This window comes from Arvicola amphibius, chromosome 17 (genome assembly GCF_903992535.2).
Source record: "Arvicola amphibius chromosome 17, mArvAmp1.2, whole genome shotgun sequence".
NCBI lineage: Eukaryota > Metazoa > Chordata > Mammalia > Rodentia > Cricetidae > Arvicola > Arvicola amphibius.
The window spans coordinates 31,388,990-31,411,143 of record NC_052063.2 but is presented as its reverse complement, the minus strand read 5'-3'; the positions used below and the strand labels follow the sequence as shown (position 1 = coordinate 31,411,143).

The following is a 22,154-nucleotide window of genomic DNA, read 5'->3' as shown; positions in this document are numbered from 1 at the left end:
ACGATAGAAGTCATGTGTGATAAGTTATCATGTCTTTGAGCGGGAACAGTTCACAAAACAGGTTATTTTCCAAATTGGTTCTTCAAGTGTCCAAGAAAAGGTTAGAGAAAATAATGAGGTGCCATTAATAAGATGGGGAGGAAGGTATGTCAGAGGTGCCATAGTATCTCGCTGGGTTCTCTCTTCCCAGTTTTTGTTTGTTTGTTTGCAAGATAGGGTATCTCTGTGTAGCCCTGGCTGTCCTGGAACTCGCTCTGCAGACCAGGTTATCCTCGAACTCACAGAGATCCGCCTGCGCGTGCCCACCACCGCCCGGCTTCCTTCCCGATTTTGTTTCAGGCAGACAGATGGTAAAAACAAAGCAAGAGTCCGGTGCACTTTCTTTTTTTCCTTTTTTCCTTACATTAAATACATCGATAAATCAGCAGTTGCATTCTGTTACCACGATTGTTATGTTAGAAGGAGAGGGAAAGAAAGGCAAACGCTTTCTTAGGAAAAAAATAAAGGCAAAAAAAAAAAAAAAAAAGATGACTCCTCCCCCCAAAAATTGATCAAAAGAAAAAAAGATAACAGGAGGGTGGGCAGAGAACAAGAACCCTCAAGCCCAACAGAGCTCAAATGAAGGCAGAAGAGCTGGTAGGAGTAGATAGAGGGGAGGCAGCAGCCAGGCCCTGGAGCTAAGGCCAATACTGTTCCTAAAAGAGGAAGGGAGGGATGGAGGGATGGAGGGAGGGAGGAGAAAAGCTCAGGGAATTGTTCTCCCAGCCCCTAGGCAATAAAACACCTTCACTCTTGTCCTGTGGAGACTGCAGAGAAGATTTAGCCACCCCAGAGTCTCCAGATGCACCTGGTGCTTTGGAGGACTCACAGGTTCTAGGAAAAGTTGGAGACTTATGTGTGTGTTTCAGGGCTGTGAGAACTAAGGCTGCCCTTGGAAAAGGAAGAGAATTGAAGCCTAAGTGGAAGACCCTGAGCAGGGTCCTTGAGAATCTTGGCTTCATGGATTCCTCAGCTCTAAGGAACAAAAGGTAGTCTGTCAGCCAAAGGGACAGAAAGGCTCTAACTCTAGGTTACTGTGGTCTTTCCTTCTGCAAATTTCCCAAAAATCCTGGCTAACACACAAAACAACTGAGTTCCCTCTTGCCTTGATGGCTTCCCACAGACACCCTAAAATACCTAAGGAAGGATGTAGAGGCCAGAGACTTCGGAAGGACCACGCCCTCTGATGACACAAGGCAGCTGTGAGGCACCTTCAGTTCTAGCTGCGCCTGTCATAGGACAAGTGGCCTCTGCGGCAGGAGCCTCTAGTGGTGCATGGATTAAGTAAGAGTGGGGGTGGGTGAAGGAGGAACTAAACTCAAGATACTAAGAAAAAAGGGGCAACAGGGGACAGAACGGCCTGTACAGTGGGAATAAAGACTAAGTATTTACAGGGAAGTAGAAAAGACACGGTGAGATATAGCAAGGTGAATGTGAACCCTGGGAAGATAGACACTCCCTTTGCCTGACCCTCCTTCACTCCACTACCATGGCCCATGCTGTCTCAGGCCACTCCACAGTTGCTCAGACAGACCTATACCCAAGAACAAAGGCATGAATCTGTCAGAGGAGGCTAGCAGTGGAGACTGGGCTCGAGTAGCTGCTACTGTTACTGTTTTCTATAGTGCCCCCCAAACCTCATACATTGTACATTCCATTTAATTAAAAAGGTTGAAGGATAAGTAAACCCCCATAAAACATGTATGCTGACTGAACTACCGTCAATTAAAGTGCAAACTGCAGGGGCATGGCGTCTGGGGCAAAGGCCATCTCAAGGCCAGGCCAGGGTAGGGGAGATGCCTATGTATAAACCAGAGGATGGGTACCAGCAACTGGTACCTCCTCCAATTAATCACAGCAGAGCTAAGGTGCAGGCAACCAGTGAAGATTCTTTGGAGCACTCTGAGGTCCAATCCCCACACTGGAGTGGGGTGAGTGGGTGGGGAGAACTACCTAAGAGGCTGGGTGAGGGAAAACAGCTTTGGGATGAGTTCCAGAGCCACAGATGACACTGCACCTCAACCTTTATCCAATCAGCTAATACAACTCCCATGCGGTGCCTGCAGGCTTCCCTCCCTATCTCACTCCTACCTAGGAACACCCTCCACCAGTCCAACTGATGGGTGCTGCAGTGTCTCACAGACAAGAAACTCCTACCAGATAAATAAAACAAGTATTTCCTTACTCCTTCCTGCTCTGAGCCTTACCGTCCCTGCAGGGCCCTTAATGTAACTAAAATTACATTGTCTCCCTTCTCAGTCCCTGGTTTACCTTTCATCATCTTGGGAAGAGGAGGAAACAGGATCAAGGACAGGGAGTGATGAGAGGTGGGGGAGGGGAGAGGCAGGAGACAGAAGTCTTCCCTGAAACACAGGAAGAACACAGTGGGGGAGTAACAATGAGGAGGCCACTGTCTTGCACCTAGAATACAAAGTGAAGAAAGTTTGTTTTGGAAGGAAGGTCCTGGGGAGATTTGACCCCCAAACCCCAGAGTAGGGCATAGTGGTGGCAACAGCTGCCAGGTGTTGGTTGCTGAAGCATTAAAAAGTGCCATGACAGAGCTGTCAGGTGCAGCCCTTGGGAGCCAGGGCTCAGTGTGCTGTTACCGTGGGGCTGTGTGCTGAGGGGTGGGGATGGAGGTTATGTCTTAGCTCTCGTGCTAACTCCACACGTGTTTGCTGCTAGCCACCCTCAGTTGCTACAACACTGGCTCTTGTTCTGCTGGGACTGCTCATGGAGATCCACGCCTCGACTCCGGCCTGCTGCACCTCCCAGATTCTGGGGTTCACTCTTTGGCAACTTCTTGGCTAAAAATAAGAGAATGGAACAAAGCATGGTAGATTTTACTCTCAGCTACTTCCCGGCCCAAACAAAAAGACTACTGAGTAGGGGCTAAGTAAGATTAAATAATCACCCGAAAAGGGTGCAAGTACTTGCAGACTTCACTAACACAGGGAGCTAAGGCTGCCAGAGGATGGAAGTTACTAGAGGAAATGAAGCTGTTTCTACAGCTGGAGATTTTCTTGCTTGATGGTGCTGGGGTACGAACCCACTGCTGTCTCTGACCTTGGCTTCTCTCACTCTGTAGTCCAGACTAGCTTCAAACTCTTCTTCCCGTTTTAGCCTCCCAGATGGCAGGATTACAGGTGTACAAAACCACACCCCTTTTAATTTTTGGTTTCCTTCTCTTCCCCCCCACCCCCAAGACAAGGTTTCCCTGTAGCTTTGGAGCCTGCCCTGGAACTAGCTCTTGTAGACTCAGAGATCCACCTGCCTCTGCCAACCAAGGGCTGGGATTAAAGGTGTGAGCCGTCACCGCTGGCTTTGGTTTCTTTTTATTCTGTTTTAAACTCTATGTATGTATGTATGAGCAGGTGCCCTCAGAAGCCAGAGCTGTTTGAGTTACAGGTGGTTTTGGTGATTGCAAACCCACATCATTAAGAGTACAAGAGCAGAGGCTGGAGAGATGGCTCAGAGGTTAAGAGCACTGGCTGCTCTTCCAGAGGTCCTGAGTTCAATTCCCAGCAACCACATGCTGGCTCACAGCCATCTAGAATGAGATCTGGTGCCCTCTTCTGGCCTGCAGCATACACGCTGAGTTTGAGGCCAGCCTGGTCTACACAGCAAGTTCCAGGACAACAAGCAAACAAATAAACAAAAAACAATAAAAAACAGAGAATGTATTCTTAACCACTGAGCCATCTCTCTGACCCACTTTCTGTTTTTTGGGTTTTTTTTTTTTTTTTTTTGGGTTTTTCGAGACAGAGTTTCTCTGCAGCTTTAAAGCCTGTCCTGGAGCTAGCTCTTGTAGACCAGGCTGGCCTCGAACTCACAGAGATCCGTCTGCCTCTGCCTCCCGAGTGCTGGGATTAAAGGCATGCGCCACCACCGCCCGGCCCACTTTCTGTTTTTTAAGCAAGGTCTCATGTAGCCAGGTTGGCTTCAAACTCGCTAAACATCCAAGAATGCCCTTGTTCCCTTGTCTCCATTTCCAAGAATTGTGATTATGGGTGTGCTTCACCCAGTCTTCACAAACAGCTTAAGCTGCAATCTTTCTGCTCCAGCCCACTGCCCCAAATGAGACTGCATACACGCAGTACCATGCCAGCTTGAAGGGTTTTTTTTTTTTTTTTTTTTTTTTTTTTTTTTGAGACAGGGTTTCTCTGTGGCTTTGGAGCCTGTCCTGGAGCTAGCTCTTGTAGACCAGGCTGGTCTCGAACTCACAGAGATCCGCCTGCCTCTGCCTCCCGAGTGCTGGGATTAACAGCTTGAAGGGTTTTGATTTACCTTTTCCCCCTCTTTTATTTTGAGTCAGGATTTTTCTGTGTAGCTCTGGCTTTCTTAGAATTTGCTCTGTAGACCAGGCTGGCTTTAAACTCATAGAGATCTGCCTGCCTTTGCTTCCTGAGTGCTGGGATAGGCATGTACTGCCACTGCCTGGATTTTTTTCTTTCTTTTTGTTTTCTGAGACAGGGTCTCTCTGGCTGTCCTGGGATTAATTACACAGGCCAGGCTGGCCTTGAACTCAGGTACACACCACCATGCTCATCTCCAGCCTCGCACCTACACTGAGAGATCCATACAACCTCCTATGAAGGACCCTACCACCGTGCTAATCACCAGCCCCGCACCTACAGTGATCTATACAACCTCCTAGCCTTGGTCTGGTTAAGGACAGCTTTACATATTAGACAAGGAGAGACGGAAGACCTCGGGTCACTCTGCCCTTACCTATTGCCAGGAAGAGATCATTCACGTTCATAGCAGTCTTAGCTGAAGTCTCCATAAATAATAAGCTGTTGTCATCTGCATATGCCTGAGCCTCCTAAAAGGGACGAAAATAGTATTGCTTTCTCATCCTCATGCAGCACTCTGGAGTGAGGGAATACTTTACATTTCTCCACTTAATGCCCTTTTCTACCAGTTGGCCCCAGACCCATAATATCATAATGACTTCCCTCAACATAAACCCCATAAGTTCAACAAAAGATGTCAGGAACCTGTGTGTGGATAACGTTCAGATGTGTCCACATGTATAGGTCAGAGGCTGACTCTGGACATGTTCCTCAACTGCTTTTCATCTTATTTATTTTTTCAGTTCACCGTTTCTCTGTATGTAGTACATGTGTGTGTACATGTGTGTGTGTGTTTGCACACACAGGCCTGAATGCCACGGGGTACTAGTAGAGGTCAGAGTCAATGATGGAGTTGCTTCTCTCCTCCCACCTTCATGCGGATTCCAGGGATCGAATTGAGGTCTCCAGGCTTGCAACTTTACCTGATAGACCTCTTACCAGTCCCCACCTTATTATATTGTTTTTAGTTTTTGGGACAGGGTTTCTCTGTGTAACAGCCTTGGCTGTCCTGGAACTCACTCTGTAGACCAGGCTGGCTTCTGCCTCCCCAGAGCTGGGATTAAAGGTGTGAGCCACCACCACCCAGCACTTTACTAGTGTTTAAGACAGCATCTCTCACTGAAGTAGAAACTGACTGTTTTGGCTCGAGTAGCTGTCAGCAGCCCTGCGCTACTCCACTCTCCACCCCCCAGCACTGAGGCTGCAGGCATGTGCTCCTTTACCAAGCCTTTTCCATATGGGTTCTGGGATCCCCAAGTCCTCAGCTGGGCCACACAAGCAGCACTATCCTGGAACCACCTCCCCAGTGTAAGGAGTTCTCGTTATGGAGAAGGGTGAACTGATAGGAATCTGTGGGTTATACCTCCTTACCGCAAATTTAACTGCTCCCTTCTTCCTGTTTTTACCCTGGTACACTACAAGTGGAATTTCCTTACCCCTCTGATCTGCAATCTTCTAACTCTTCTAAAATCTTCTGGCTGCCGTTATGGACACAGTGTTGCTGTATTTAATGTGGTGCACAACTAGGAAGCGGAACAATGAGTGCCTCACGTGACTTTTCAAGAGTATGGAGTGTGTTAGGGAGGGGCTCTGTGGACCATCTTACTTCATACTCCACCATGCGCTTGTTGGCAAGGTCAGCTTTGTTCCCTGCCAAGGCAATAACAATGCTAGGGCTGGCTTGCCGCTGTAGTTCCTTTACCCATGTCTTTGCCCGGGCAAAAGTTTCCTAGGAAAACATGAAAGAGAGAATGGGCTGGAATGAGTGCTAATCCACAATTATCACCTTCAAAACTCAGTCTCACACTCTCCCCAGGTGTCCTTCACCCCCCCCCCCACTACTCACTGCTCTGGTTGAGTGCTCAGAAGTATACTCAGTACTTTTATTTTGCTATTTCAAGAACCTATTTCTTCTCCCCCACCTAATTTAGTTTCTGTAAGTAAGTCTTCTCAATAAACAAGCTTCTCAGTCCACTTACCTGATTAGTAATATCATAAACCACAATTGCAGCCTGGGCACCCCTGTAGTACATGGGGGCTAGGCTGTGGTATCGCTCCTGCCCAGCCGTGTCCCAGATCTCAAACTTGACTGTTGTGTCATCTAGACACACAGACTGGGTAAGGAAGGCCGCTGTGAAGAAGAAAATAAAGCAGCTGTCAGTGGGAGGATGGATGGGAAGATCCTATAGTTCCCACCCAGGTTCGTCAATTACAGGCCTGGTGTTCTCTGTGTGTGTGTATATATATTGGAACAGGACTAAGATGGACTCTCAACATTTGTGGGAAAAGGCAGGAGTGTCAGAAGTTCAAGGTTATACTGGGCTATTTAGCAAGTTTGAGGTCAGTCTGGGCCAAGTGAGACCTTGTGTTTGTTTATTCATTTAAGTAAGGGTCTCAGTGTAGTGTAGTGCTGGCTCTTGGAACTGATTAAGGCTGGCCTTGAAGTAAGAGAGATTTGCCTGCTCCTGCTTCCTGAATGCTGGGATTAAATACAAACACAAAAGGGTTTAGCAGTAGAGAACGCTGATATTCTTCCAGAGGACCTGAGGTTCAATCCCAGCAACCACATGGCTCACAACTGTCTCTGACTCTAGTCCAAGGGATCTGATTCTCTTCTGTCTCCACAGACACTGCATGCACGTGGTACACAGGTGAAACACTCATACACATAAAAATAAATCCTAAACAAAGTTTTCTAGCTAAGAAATGGAGAATATCACAAGCTGTGAGGGATAGAAAATACATTTGGCACTTGATTAGTCATCCATATTCTACCCTTCTTTTGTTGTTTATTTTTGTTTTTTTGAGACAGGGTTTTTCTGTAGCTCTGGCAGTCTTGGAACTCACTCTGTAGACCAGGCTGGTCTCAAACTCAGAGATCTGCCTGCCTCTCCTTTCTGAGTGCTGGGATTAAGGTGTGCACCACCGGCGCCCAGCTGTTCTAACTTTAAGGGGCTAAGAAATAATGAAGTGCTAGTCGGTGGGTGGTCCAGCACTCAGGAGGCAGAGGCAGACAGATCTCTGAGTTCGAGGACAGTCTGGTTGACAGTGCAAATTCCAGGACAGTTAGGGCTATATAAAGAAACCCTGTAATAAACCAGAGCTGAGCTGTCCTCAGGTTAGCACACTAAGTACCTTTAGCCTCTAAACCATCATTGGCCCATATTCTCCCCTCCCATTCACCCCCAGTAAAAATGGCAATCTTTCTTTTTTCTTTTTTGAGACAGAGTTTCTCTATAGCTTTGGAGCCTCTCCTAGAACTAGCTCTTGTAGACCAGGCTGTCCTCAAACTCACAAAGATCTGCCTGCCTCTGCCTCCCAAGTGCTGGGATTAAAGGCATGCGCCACCATTGCCCGGCTGGAAATTTTTCTTTGTAAAATAGTTTACCACTTATTTGTGTGTCTATGACAGGTGTGTGCATTTGAATGCACAACCTACATGAATCAGAAGCGTGGGAGATGCCGGGCTGGGATTACAGGTGGGTGCGAGCTGCCCATATGATGTGGACACTGGGGATTCAGGTCCTCACCTAACCACTGAGCCATCTCCGGCTTCCCAAGAATATTTTTTAGAAGGAGTTTTAATACAGATTTTGCAAGGTTATTAAGTAAGAGTGGTGGTGTTTAAGATCATGTTGGGTTTATCAAAAGATTCATCTGATTACGTATTTGATCACGAATTACTGTTCCAAAACAGAAAAATCAATTTTGATGTGATGGTACCGAGGCTGTGCCTGCTGTAATCTTAGTCCTCCTTCTCTGCAGTCAGGGTCTTGTTTGTAATGCAGATTGATCTGGAACTCACTCTATTACAAGTGTTGAACTTGGATCCTCCTACTTTAGCCTACCAGGGAGCTAAGATTACAGGCTTATGTCAACAGGCCTAAGTATTTTGCTTTTAAAGGTTTTATTTTAAGAAGGCAGTGGTCTTTAATCCCAGTACTTGGGAGGCAGAGGCAGGTGGATCTCTGTTCGTGACCAGGCTGGGCTACAAGAGCTAGTTCCAGGACAGGCTCCAAAGTTACACAGAGAAACCTTGCCTCGAAAAAAAAAAAAAAACAAACCAAATAAGGGTTTTATTTCAAACTGCGTATATGTTTCTAAAATACCTATTTTTATAAATGACATGTATTGTACGGACAGTGCTAGTGTCTGAGGAGAACTGGAGTGACAGGTGGTTTTGAGCCACCTGAGAAGGCTTGTTCAGAACCAAACCTGGTCTGTTCCCAGTGTGTCTCTGCCCATCAAGTGTCCCCCGCTCCCACCCCCGGCCAAGAAAAGTTTGTGCTTTTAACTGCTCAGTCACCTCTCAAGTCCCTGGGTGTTTTTTTGACATAGGGTCTTGTTAGGTAGTCTCAGGCTAATCTGGAACTTGAAGCAGCCCCCCACCTTAGCTTCCAAAGTGTTCCCATGTCAGCCTGCTCTATTTCTATCTCGTGGACTTCACTCAATGGAACTTCACTGACATTAAGATGATAGGGAAGAGCTGGGCAGTGGTGGTGCACACCTTTAATCCTAGCATTTGGGAGGCAGAAGGTGGATCTCTGTGAGTTCAAGGCCAGCCTGGTCTACAAAGAGAGTTACAGGATAGGACGACACAGGGAAACCTTGCCTAGAAATCTGGAAAAACCAACCAACCAACCAACCAACCAAATAAATAAATAAATAAAGGAGAACAAGAGAAAGGGTGAGAAGGCAGTAATATCACGGGCCTTTATCGTCTGGCAGCAACCTTCCTGGCTTGGGTTTCTTGAGAACTATGTTTAGAGGCATTAGCTACCAGGCCCAGCTTTTATTTGCAATTTATTTATTTATTTTGAGACAGGGTCTCTTTACATAGCTCTGACTATCATGGAACTCACTATGTAGTCCAAATTGGTCTCAAACACACAGAGATCTGCTTACTTCTGCCTCCTCAGTGCTGGGATTAAAGGCATTTGCCACCATGCTTGGCCTAATTTTTTTTTTTTAATTGTCACAGGGCCTCATGTAAGCCAGGTGGCTTCAAACTCTAGACTGCTAAGGATCATCTTGAATACCTGATCTTTCTACAGGGTTTTCATTTCTGAGATTCCCAAATGGTTCTGAGAGCCAATTCCACAATCAAGTCCTAGACGGTCCTTTCAAGCCGCACTAAGTACTGAACCTTCGTTAGACACTCACCTCCAATGGTACTTTCCTGGTACTCATGGAACTGCCCTTTGACAAAACGTAACACCAGGCTAGATTTCCCCACTGCAGATTCTCCCAGCAGGACCAATTTGAACTGGCATATTTTGCTGGCCTGGGGTTGCCCATTGGGCCTGGCTGTACTTCTGCTAGTCATATCCAGGTTGTCCACGTAGGAAAGGGTAGAGGGAGGGGGATGCCACAGAGCGGCAAAGGGGGGAGGGGAAGGGGAGGGACTTCAGGCTTCAAAAGTCCTGTAAGGAAAAAAGTAAATAAAATTAGACACAGGATCATTTAAACTGCAGTCACTTCTTCTCCCCTTAGCATTGTTTGTTTTTGTTTTTGTCGTGACAGGGTTTCTGTGTGTAGCCCTAGCTGTCCTAGAATTCACTCTTGTAGACCAGGCTGGCCTCGAACTCAGAGATCCACCTGCCTCTGCCTCCTGAGTGCTGGGATTAAATGTGTGCACCAGTACTGCCCAGCTTTTTTGTTTTGCTTTATGAAATGGTCTAAAAACTTTGGCCTATAGCCCAGGTGGGTCTGAACTGATGACAGTTTTCCTGCCTCTGCCTCCCAAGCACTGGGGATAGAGGCGGGAGCCACCATACTCCAACAGGGTTTCTCTGACAGAATCTAGAGAGCTCAGGGCGACTTTGTAATCCTTCTGCCTTTACCTCCCTTAAGTGCAAGAATTGCAGGCCCACATGCTCCCCATGTCCAGCTTACTTTGGTTTTCTGCTATAGGATCCACTGCATAGCCTTGGCTGGCCTGGAACTCACTATGTAGACCAGGCTAGCCCTGATATTACTGTGATCTCCCTGCCTCTGCCTCTGAGTGTTGTGATCGCAGGTGTGTGAAGTCACTTTTCAGAACAGGAACAGAAGCTCTTCGTTTCCTTGTCCTACAGCTTAGCTCTGGTTGCACTTCTGATAAGGTCCTCCACAGCTGACATTCAGTGGTAGGTGTGGGAGACGGAGATCTGGAATCCAGGCATTCAGGGTGCTGAGGCAGGAGAATCAGCATTACTGAGGCCAGGCCAGACCTACACCCCACTATCATCATAGAAAGAACTGCATCTGCCATCAAGATTGCTCTACCCGAGTGTGACTGGCAGGGGGGCTGGAATGGCCACGAAGAGTTGTTAATTCCCTAACCATGTCATCACAGATACTTTTCTGAGTCACAGTAAATCTATCAAGCTTTAGTTGGCCTGTCCAACCACAGACACACCAGACACGCAGTATGCCACGGGTCTCTGCCTGTCCAACCACAGACACACCAGACACGCAGTATGCCATGGGTCTCTGTCTGTCCAACCACAAGTACACCAGACATCCAGTATGCCACGGGTTTTCGCCTGTCCAACCACAGACACACCAGACACGCAGTATGCCATGGGTCTCTGCCTGCCCAACCACAGACACACCAGACACGCAGTATGCCATGGGTCTTTGCCTGCTAGACCACAAGTACACCAGTCACGCAGTATGCCATGGGTTTTCGCCTGTTCGACCACAGGCACACCAGACACGCAGTATGCCATGGGTTTTTGCTTGCCCAACCACAGGTACACAAGACACCCAATATGCCATGGGTCCCTCCATTCCAAGACAGGGTTTCTCTGTGCAACAGCCCGAAGCTGACCTGGAACTCGCTCTGTAGACCAGGCTAGCCTTGAACTCACAGAGATACGCTTGCCTCTGCCTCCCCAAGTGCTAGGATTAAAGGCGTGCGCCACCCCCATCTGGTTCTGGGGATTTTCACAAGCTGGACAAGTATTTCACTATTGGGGTATATACCCACTTTAGTTTTCTTAGATAGGATCTCACTATATAGTTAGTGTGGTGCTTATTATGTAGACTAGGCTGGCCTCCATCTACGGGATTTCAGGTGTGGACCACCATACCTTGATTGTTTTTTTAGTAACTTGATTATATGCTTATAGATTTAATATTTACACATATACTAATTATTATTATATTCCTGCAAAGCACCCAAGTTATGAAAGAGATACATACAAATCAAGGGGAAAAGGTAAAAATGAAATTATGCAGAGGGTTGAGAGAGTAATCTATGGGAATGACAATTACTAATCCTGATACACAGTATTATTAAATGTTTTTTAAATCGAAAGGCATGGTGACACACCTTTAATCCCAGTGCCCGGGAGACAGAGGCAGGAGGATCTGTGAGTTTGAGGCCAGTCTGATCTACAAATAAGAGTTCCAGTACAGCCAGAGCTGTTACACACAGAAACCCTGTCTCGAAACGCCAAAAAAAGCTTTTAAATCACTTATTTTGTGTATGTGCTGTGTGGCGGTCAGGAGACAATTTGCATGAGTTATTTCTCTCCTTCTACCACATGGGTTCAGGGACTGAACTCAGGCTGCCCGGCTTTGAACAAGTGTCTTTACCTGCTAAGCCTCTTGGTACCCTCCTTATCCCCCACTCTTCTAGAGACTTACACTCTGGATGGATGCAGTGTTGCACATTTGGGAGCAGAGGCAGGTAGCTCTTTGAGTCTGAGGCCAGCCTAGTCTACACAGCAAGTTCCAAATTAGTCTGGCTTTCACATGTGTATGTGTGTACACCTATACACATGTACACACATAAACACACACAGCACACACAATTAATTGTCCCAAGAAATCTGAAAATGATTACTGCAAATCAGAATTAATTTGCTTCTTAAACAACTGTGCAGTCTTTCCCAAACTGGGGGCTGTACACCAATAGAGATATATCCCCACGGCAATGTCTAGGTGACATATCCCCCGGCACAAACACACACACACACACCAGGAAAAAGTTCTCAGTTATTTCCTCATACTTCATCTATTTAAAAGTATATGATCATGATCCAAGGGGAAGAACATTAAGCCTCAATGTTACCTTTTTTTTTTTTTTTTTTTTTTTTTTGTTTTTCGAGACAGGGTTTCTCTGCAGCTTTTTTTTTTTTTTAGAGCCTGGCCTGGAACTAGCTCTTGTAGACCACGCTAGCCTCGAACTCACAGAGCTCCGCCTGCCTCTGCCTCCCGAGTGCTGGGATTAAAGGCGTGCGCCACCACCGCCCGGCTCAGGTGAATTCTCATAGCCACAGACAGACGCATCACTCTGGCCCTGGGGAACAGCTGGAGCACGGGGGATGAGTAACTATGGCATCACTTCACCAGGTGACCTCGGCCGTCTGCTCGCTGCTGCTCTTCACTGTGACTGAGGGCAACCCAAACTACAAACCATCATTAATCTCATCATGACTATAAAACACCATTTTTAAATGCAATAACCAGACTCAAAGATCAGAGGTATAGAACTGAAATGGATATGTAGGATTCAAGTTCAGCATGGTCACACAAGCCTATAATCCTAGGATTTGGGAGTCTGAGGCAAGAGAATGAGATGAAGCTCACCTAGACTACATAATGAGACCCTGTGTAATGGGGAGATGGCTAAGCAGCTAACATTGGTTGCTCTTCCAGAGGACCCAGGTTTGATTCCCAGCATCTACACTGTGGCTCTGTAACTCCAATCCTAGGGAAACCAACACCCTCCTGCCTCTGAGGGCACTGTACACACGGGTACAAAGACATGCAAACAGAATACCCAAGAAATATAGCCAAAAATAAAGGTTAAAATTTTTTAATTAAAAAAACTACAACAGCTAGGCAGAGTGGTGCATGCCTTTAATTCCAGCACTTAGAAGGCAGAAGCAGGTAGATTTCTGTGAGTTCGAGGCCAGCCTGGTCTACAGAGTAAGTGCCAGGACAGGTTCCAAAGCTACACAGAGAAACCCTGTCTCAAAAAGTCAGAAACAAAACAAAACAACGAATAACAACAATAGAAGTGGCTCAGCTGATCTTCAAGAGGATTCAAGTTCAGTTCTTAGTACCCATGTTGGGTGATTGATAACTACCTGTAACTCCAATTTCGGGTGATCCAATGCCCCTATCCTCTACTCCACAGGAACCTGCATCGAACTAAACACACAACACACACACACACACACACACAAATATAAATATATATATATATAAACTAAAAAATATTTATTTTTAAAAATTCAATTATTTCCTTTTCCTTCTTTAGTTGTTTATTTTTTAAAGTAAGGGCCTAATGTAGCCCAGGCTGGAACTCATAATCCTCTATTTTCTCAAGTACAAGGACTCTAGATGGGGCACCAGGCCCCATCATCAATTCAACTGATTGCTTATTCTGCTAATTTTTGTTTTTTTAAAAAGGTCTCATTATAACCTCAGATGGGCTGAAACTTGCTTTGTACACCACGCTAGCCTCAAACTCAGATCCCAGTATCTTTGTGCCCCATCCCACAGGTGTGAGCCCCTTCCCTGCACTCCAGCAATGGAGTTAAAGGTGTGCACCACAGGTGTGAGTCCCTCCCCTGCACTCCAGCAATGGAGTTAGAGGTGTGCACCACAGGTGTGAGCCCCTCCCCTGCACTCCAGCAATGGAGTTAGAGGTGTGCACCACAGGTGTGAGCCCCTCCCCTGCACTCCAGTGATGCACCACATGCACCTCCACACCTGGCTTTCTTGTGTGTGTGTGTTTCAGTGTTTTGCCTGCATGTATGTATATCGTATGTATTCCTAGTGCCTCAGAACTGGAATTATAGAGCTGTGAGCTTGGAACTGAACCTGGGTCCTCTGCTAGGAACTGCTGAGCTAGCTTCCCTCCTATTTATTTTGAGTGGGGATCTTATGTAGCCCAAGCTGCCCTGCCTCACGCTGAGATTATAGGCCTGCACCACCATTCCCAGTTTTTTGTTTTTTTCTAGAGCTGACAATGGGAAAATGATCCACTTAAAGGCAAAGAAAAAAAGTGAGTGCTTTGGCTGTCACCAACCTCCATCCTCCTCCTTCACAGTTAAAGCTGAGGAGTCCCTCTTAAAGAACAAGTCCTGGAGAGGGCTGTTCAGTCAAGGTGTGAGAGGCTGCCAGCTAGGACCTCCAAATGAGCTTTCAAGGTCTCACAGGCCAAAAGTAAAGCAGAGCACAGCAGCAGGTGCTATCTTTATCACCTTCAAGCCTTGGGCCAGTCCTCCCTTTCACTTTCAGTGCTGCTGAGCAGGGCCTCCTGGGTCAAGCAGATAACCCCAGCACTCGGTGCTGTTAGACAGGCAGGCTGTGGAGACTTCAAGGCCATTTGGGCTACACGTGAGTGAAGTCTGTCTAAAACAAAACAAAAAAGGTGAGTGTAATGGTGCCTATCTATAATCCCAACACTCCGGAGGCAGAGGCAAGAGGACCACCGTCAGAAATTTAAAGTCAGGCAGGGTGTTGGTGGCACCCATCTTTAATTCTACCACCGGTGAGTCAGAGACAGGTGGATCTCTGTAAGTTCTAGGCTAGCCAAGGCTACATAGTGAGACCTTATCTGAAAAAATAAAAATTGATGGTCAACCCGGTCTACTGAGTCCTAGCCCAGTCAGTTACATGGGAAGATCAAAAAGAAAGAACAGCTTCACAGGAACAGCCTATGAAACGTCCCTAAACTGGGGAGGACTGAGGTCGCTCCACAGGTCAGCCACTGCAAAGTGTGCACAACAGGAAAGGTTTCTTAGCCTGGCTGTCCCTAGAGCAAGACTGCACTCCTCAGGCCCCCTCTGACTTGCTTCAACTTAGTGTAATTACACTAAGTTTGTGTAAAACTTCTAGAGGTCTATCATCCACCAGGAAACAAGAGTTCCTGGTACATGGCTGCCATACTCTGCTCAGTCCAAAATACCAGCCCTGTAAGGTCAGTCACGCAGGTCAGAGCCAATCCATACACCAGATAGTCCATCTCCACTTTTCAAGTAAGTAAACTGAGGCTCATAAAATTAGTCAATTTATCAGGTATTAAGTATAGCCAGCCAGGCTGGGAGCAGGAAGCAGAAGCAGACAGAACTCTGTGAGTTTGTGGTCAGCCTGATCTACAAACTGAGTTCCAGGGCAGCCAGAGCTGTTATAAAGAGAAACCATCTCAAGACAGGCAGTGGTGGCACATGCCTTTAATGACAGCAGGCAGATCTCTGTGAGTTCGAGGCCAACCTGGTCTTACAAGAGTTAGTTCTAGGACAGGCTCCAAAGCTATAGAGAACTCCTGTCTTGAAAAACAAAACCAGAGCTGGAGAGATGGCTCAGCAGTTAAGAGCACTGACTGCTTTTCCAAAGGTCCTGAGTTCAATTCCCAGCAACCACATGGTGGCTCACAACCATCTGAAATGAGATCTGATGCCCTTTTCTGGCCTACAGGCAGACACACAGAGAGAATATTGTATACATAATAAATAAATATGTAAAAAAAATCAAAGAGGGAGAGAGAGACCGTCTCTAAACTCTAAATAAGTATAGCAACTAAACAGTATTTTTGTTCCCTTTATACCACTGTACTTTTTCCTTCCTTTTTTTCTCTCACTTTTTCTTTTTTTCTGAGATAATGTTTGCCTGTGGCTCTGTATCCTAAGCTGTTCTTCAATTCAAAGCCCAGCAGCGGTGGCACACGCCTTTAACTCCAGCACTCAGGAGGCAGAGGCAGGCAGAACTCACCTCTGAGTTTGAAGTCAGTCCGTCTACAGAGTAGGACAGCTAGGGCTCCAGAAAAACCCTGTCTGGAAGAACACCAGCAAAACATCCATGGGCCTCTGCCTTCCGTGTGCCGGGACACAGACATGCCATGGGCCTCTGCCTTCCGTGTGCCGGGACACAGACATGCCATGGGCCTCTGCCTTCCGTGTGCCGGGACACAGACATGCCATGGGCCTCTGCCTTCCGTGTGCCGGGACACAGACATGTGCCACCTCCACGTATTTTGTTTTAAACATTTTTGAAGACAAGACAGTCTTATACTTGTGATACTCCGGTCTCAGCTGCCCAGATGCTGGGATTATGGATGCAAATCACCTACCCAGCTCTACTGAACTTTCTGTTGTTGTTGAAGACAGGGTTTCTCTTTGGCTTTGGCTGACATGGAAATCACTTTGTAGAACCAGCTGGCTTCAAACTTAGACTTGCTTGTCTCTGCCTCCCAAGCGCTGGGATTAAAGTCACCTCCACGCCAGCCTCTACTGTACCTGTACACATGCATGCATATGGCGACAAGAGGACAATCTGAGATGTCTCTCCAGCACTGTCCATTTGGCTTTTTGAAACAGGGTTTCTCCCTGGCTTACCAATTAGGCTATGCTGGATGGACAGCCAGTGAGCCTCAGGAACCTGCCTATCTCTATACCTCTCTAGTACTGGGATTACAACTATACAGTTGTATACACTGTATACACCAGTTTTGTTTCTGTTTTTACATGGGTGTCAGGGATCAAAATCAAGTCTTCAAAAGCACGCTTCCCACCGAGCTATTTCCCCAATGCCTCCACTGTACTTCTCAAAGAGTCAGGAAATTCTTAACTTTAGTGTACACTGGATAGAGCCTCTGCCTCGATTCAGCTTCAGGAAGTACTGGCTTTGGAACGCAAAACAAGTAAGGAAAGCAGCTTTCCCTAGGATCTGGCCTCACACTGTTCCCGCAGGACGAGAACTACTCCTGTGTTACCAGGTCTTGACCAAGCCCTGCCTGGATAGCTGGCAAAGGGGAAACTGTGGCAATCTGTAGGAGCTGCTGATCTCTGGGGTCAGTGTGAGCTTTTCTAAAGGAAGATGGAACAGAAGCCAACAGATACCCTCATTTCTCTTCCAACTTGGTTCAGACCCAAATCACCAAAATCTCGAGCTGAGATTTGCACTATTTAGCTGAGCTCTTTAATTCTGTTGGGTCAACATTATCCAGTGAGTCACTGTTCAAGAGTTCTACCTCCTCCAGCCTCCCCCTTGTACTTCTCCAAAAGGCAAAAAGCATGCTTATCGCTTATCAGCATGGTAGTACTAACTCCCTATTATTGACCCGGGAAAGATTGGAATGCCATTCCTTAATTTGTCTGCCTAGCAAACACCTAACTTACAGGGTTGAGTATAAACATCACCGGTGACACTGTGTAATTATCTTCTGACTACAGCAAAATTCATCATTGCTCTAGAGTCCCAAGGAAAAGCTAAGAGCTGGGCAGTGGTGGTGCACACCTTTAATCCCGGCACTCCGAAGGCAAAGGCGGTGGATCTCTGTGAATTTGAGGCCAGCATGGTCCACAAAGTGAGTTCCAGGGGAGCTAGGGCTGTTTCTCTGTTACACAGAGAAACCCTGTCTTAAAAAAACCAAAAAAAAAAGAAAGAAGAAAGGCTAATTTAAATTTAGACCAAGACTGAGGGGCTGGAGAGATGGCTAAGCATTAGTAGTACCACTGCCTCTTGCAGAACGTGGGTTATTACAACTATAACTCCAATTATACGGGATATAAGCTGTTTTGTCCTTCAGAGGCACCAGGTAGGCTCATAAATCTTCAGAGCAGTAGTAGTTGTTCATAAGTACTCCTGAAATCAAGGGCAAAGTGATCCTTCCCAACCTTCAGTGCCACCGGAGAGACTGCAGGTCAGCTCAGGGACTGCGGGCAGGCTTCACAAACAGTGCTCTGCTCAGGACAGAGGAACCCCACCTGCAAGGTGTACTGTTGTAATTCTCACGGGCTAACTGCTTTTCCTGTCTCACAGGCATAATCACACCCAGTGTGTCTCTATAACACTGAAGCAGCTCCTAGTGCTTAAAAACAAACCTCTCTCAGTTGTTTTTTTTTTTTTTTTTTTTTTTAAGTTTTGGGTCAGTATATCTGTGTTTATCCGTGGCCCTGAGAAACAAATTTAGGAACAAAAGTCATACCACCATACAGCCATGTACCCACAACCCTTAAACAAAAACTATATTCTAGTCCAGAAATCAACCTTTCCTGTCTGGGAGACTCCTTTTTCACTTCAGTTACCGTTCAGTGAATGGCTGAATCTTTCCTGCGATATTCTGGGGAGGTAGGATATCATGTGTGGCTTCAGAGCACCCTCCCTCCCAGACGGCCACCGCACTTCCTACTGTTCACTGCTCCACATTGCAGTTACATTTGGCTTCACAAGTGAGGCATCCACACCACTGACCCCTTCCCACCCGAAATGCCTTAGGATCCGGAAGTAAGCAAATTTCTATCAACACACACACAGACAAGGAAACCACAAAGGAATAATCTCTGTGCTAAAGCAAAGTAAGAGAAGATACAGGACATGATTTCAAGGGCAACAAGAAAAAGCCCTTGTCTCCACACATACTGTTTGGACCCTTAACCAAAATCCTCACCATCCCTCTGGGACAAGGGAAAGACAGCCCAGTGCTGTGACCACGTGAGGGGTTCGGTTCTCACACTAGCAGAGATGCTAATAACCTTCCCCGACAAAACGCTTTCCACGACTGTTGCTTTCCTGCCCATAAAGAAGTGTTGCTCATGTATCTGGGCAGTTTTCAGGCCACCCAGTGCACAACTGTGCATGCACTGAAGAAGGCAAATGATAACTCAGAGGACAACTCTATGCTTGTTCTGAATTTGATAGAAGACAAGATGAGCTGCAGAAGAAACACTATAAATAAGAGTTATCATCCAAGGCTGGGCGGTGGTGGCGCACACCTTTAATCCCAGCACTCGGGAGGCAGAGGCAGGCGGATCTCTGAGTTCGAGGCCAGCCTGGTCTACAAGAGCTAGTTCCAGGACAGGCTCTAGAAGCTACAGGGAAACCCTGTCTCGAAAAACCAAAAAAAAAAAAAAAAAAAAAGAGTTATCATCCAAGAGGGGAGTTTAGGGAGAAAAGAAATTAGGGAGAACATGAAGAATCCTGTTTTTGGTGGTACATCGCTCAATAGGAAGAGCAGTCTTATTTAATATCTCTAACTGCCCTCAATGAAATAAGCTATGTGTGCGAAGATTCAGATTTTACATATTTCTGTACAGCTTAAACATTTTGAAATATGTATATATTACTTTGGTAATTAAGAAATGTAGTGATACAAGCTAGAGACGGCTCAGTGGTTAAGAGCACTGGCTACTCTTGCAGAGGACCTGCAACCTCAGTTCCCAGCACTCACAGGGGATCCAATACCTTTCCTGACCTCTGAGGGCTCCTGCACGCATGTGGTGCTCATCCACACTCCGGTACAAATACATACACATAAAATTAAATCTCTCTCCCTATATATATACGTATATATACATATATACGTATATATATATATACACACATATGTATATATATGCATATATATGCAGGTGTATATATGTGTGTATTTGCACATATATGTATGTGTATATATGTGTGTGAATGCACACACATACACACATAAAAATAAAAAGATGTGAAGTGATAAATAGCTTTAGTATAGGAAAGAAAGAGGAGGTAGGACCCTAAGGAGAAACCAATAGGGTCCGATGATATATGGAAAACTGACAGGTTGTTAGACCCCTCCCTCCTTCTCTCTTTCTCTCTCTCTACACACACACACACACACACACACACACAACCAATTTTAAAGTCATCTTCATTCTCTATAATCCTTTCTTAACTACCTCAGGGTTGGACCTAACTAGTTAATTACACAACAGTGCTTCCTGAAGAGGTGGACAAAGGAAAAGCTCTGATGCCAACTTTCTGGGAGGGAGCTTCTCAACTCTTCCCCAAATCCCCTTAGGGATATCACCTCACAGTTCCAGGCCTGGAGACCTCCATTAACTGTCTAGAAAATGCCCAAGCATTTCACAGAAACTTCAAAGAAGTTTCAACAAACATGGTCCATTTTTCCAGTGGCTGGGGATCCCTAAACCCCTTTCCACGCAGATGACAGAGTCCCCGATTCTAGGTCAAAGTTGAGAGTAGTCATCACAGACCACATTCTGAAGTGGGAAAGACTGGGCAAAGCACCCCCAGATTCTTAGTTCTTTCACAGTACATGCGACAGGAAAAACAAACCTAACAAACCAAAAAGACAGCAGGTGCAGTAAAGACCAGTTATGAGGCCAGGGCAAACCAAAGTTGGGGGGCGGGGTGGAACCTGGAGCTACTAGGAGCCAAGGAGAACAGGATTTTACCTGTTTTCATCCCTACTCCTGAAGTACCCCCAAACTTCAAATCATCACATCTAAACACTAAAATAACATAAAAGAGTAAGGAATAAGGAACTCCAAGATTCAGGGCCTCTCCTCACCATCATTCCAGAAGTTCCCATAACTGATACCAGGCCCTGCTTCTACTTCCTTACTTTGCCGTTCTAGCTCAGTAATGCATTCTTCATTTACTGACAATCTTCCTTCACTGTGACCGGATCCCTCTCGACAACACCAGAGCCGCTCAGTTCCCTTTTCAACAGCCACTTTTCCTGAAAAGATCTCCTCTCGCTCAGCTAAGAAGCCCCGACGCTGGCCGCCTCTGGGGACCCAGCCTCAGCTACCCTCGGGGCTGGGCGTAGCACTGACCCCTCCACACCTCCTGCCAAATAGGCTCCCCCTCCCTGACTGCCGGGTCCCCGACCCAGTTCCTTCCTCCATACCGCGGGGCTCAGAGGACCAAGGCCAGCCCTGGTCCTCCCAGGCTCCGGTCCCCACGCCCGTCTCCCCCCGAGCGGAGGCTCGGCTCCAGCCCTGCCGGGGCGGCCCCTGCTGCCCTCTCCAGGGGGCTGGCTAGCCCTGGCCCAGGCCCGAGGCGCCTCTGCCGCCAGCCAGGCTGCGCTCCTCTCCGGACCTCCGCCTCTGCCCTTGTGGGCTCCATCAGCTCGGTACCTGGGGCTCCGTCTCCCCCGTCGGGCCCAAGCCTGTGTGGAACAGACAAACAGCTGCTGCTCAACCAAACCTCCTGCCCCCTTCTCCTCCTCCTCCTCCTCGCCGGGCGAGGGTTCCAACCAATCACAACATCGCCCGCCTACTGTGGAAGGTGGGTTATATGCGCGCTCATCCGCCAATCTTCCGGAGAAAGGCGGGCTTTGGAGGGTGTCACCAACCAGTACAGTGAGAGACTTGACTGGCGGGGCCGCAAGCCAATAGCTAAGCGAGAAGCCCTGAAGATGGACGGGATGAGGAACCATTAAAGAGAGGGATCCTGAGAAAGAGGGCGGTGCAGCACTGACAGGCACCTTTCTCAGCCAATAAAATCTCGACACCCGTGACACCCCTCCCCCGCCTTTTGACTCGTAAACATCTAATCAGGTGAGTGAAGGAGGCGGGTCAAAAGGAAATCTCAACCAGTAGTAGGGAATTCCCGAATTTGAGTGACAGGCAAAGCGAGAGCGAAAGAAGCCCTAGGAAGGCTTTGGGCCGGGTGTGGTGTCGCACGCAGTCTAATCCCAGTATAGGGAGGTGGAGGCAGGATGAGGAGTTCTAGGTCATCCCACTCACCTAGGGAGTTTAAGGCTGGCCTGGGCTCTTTGAGACAAGGTCTCAGTTTAAGAAAGGGAGGGAGAAAAAAAGGGCAAAAAAAACCGAAAAAAACCAAAAAACTGGCCTTGGTGGCCCATCCCTTTAACCCTAGCAATCTCCATGAGTTCCAGACTAGCCTGGTCTACACAGTGAGTTCAAAACTACATAGTGAGACTGTGTCTAAAAAACAAAAACAAGAGACCGGTATTAACCTCTCCTTCCCTCGGCCTGGACTTGGGCGGGGCTTATCCCAGTGTCCCGCCTTCTGTGT

At 47.0% G+C, this 22,154-nt stretch overlaps 1 protein-coding gene across 2 annotated transcripts; it reads right to left on the bottom strand.

Annotated features, from left to right (window-relative positions):
* Positions 1-10: 10 nt before the first annotated feature.
* Rab5b (RAB5B, member RAS oncogene family) lies at positions 11-21,375 on the bottom strand. Of its 2 annotated transcripts, XM_038314819.2 has the most exons (7): positions 21,251-21,375; positions 14,600-14,750; positions 9,558-9,817; positions 6,374-6,525; positions 6,001-6,123; positions 4,771-4,864; positions 11-2,846 (listed from the first exon to the last, which is right to left on the bottom strand). In XM_038314819.2, the coding sequence occupies exons 3-7, from the start codon at positions 9,718-9,720 to the stop codon at positions 2,731-2,733; spliced, it is 648 nt and encodes a 215-aa protein (XP_038170747.1). In that variant the 5' UTR covers positions 9,721-9,817; positions 14,600-14,750; positions 21,251-21,375; the 3' UTR covers positions 11-2,730. The 2 variants fall into 2 exon arrangements, with proteins under 2 accessions (XP_038170747.1, XP_038170746.1); XM_038314818.2 differs by lacking the exon at positions 14,600-14,750 and having other exon boundaries at positions 21,251-21,374.
* Positions 21,376-22,154: the final 779 nt, after the last annotated feature.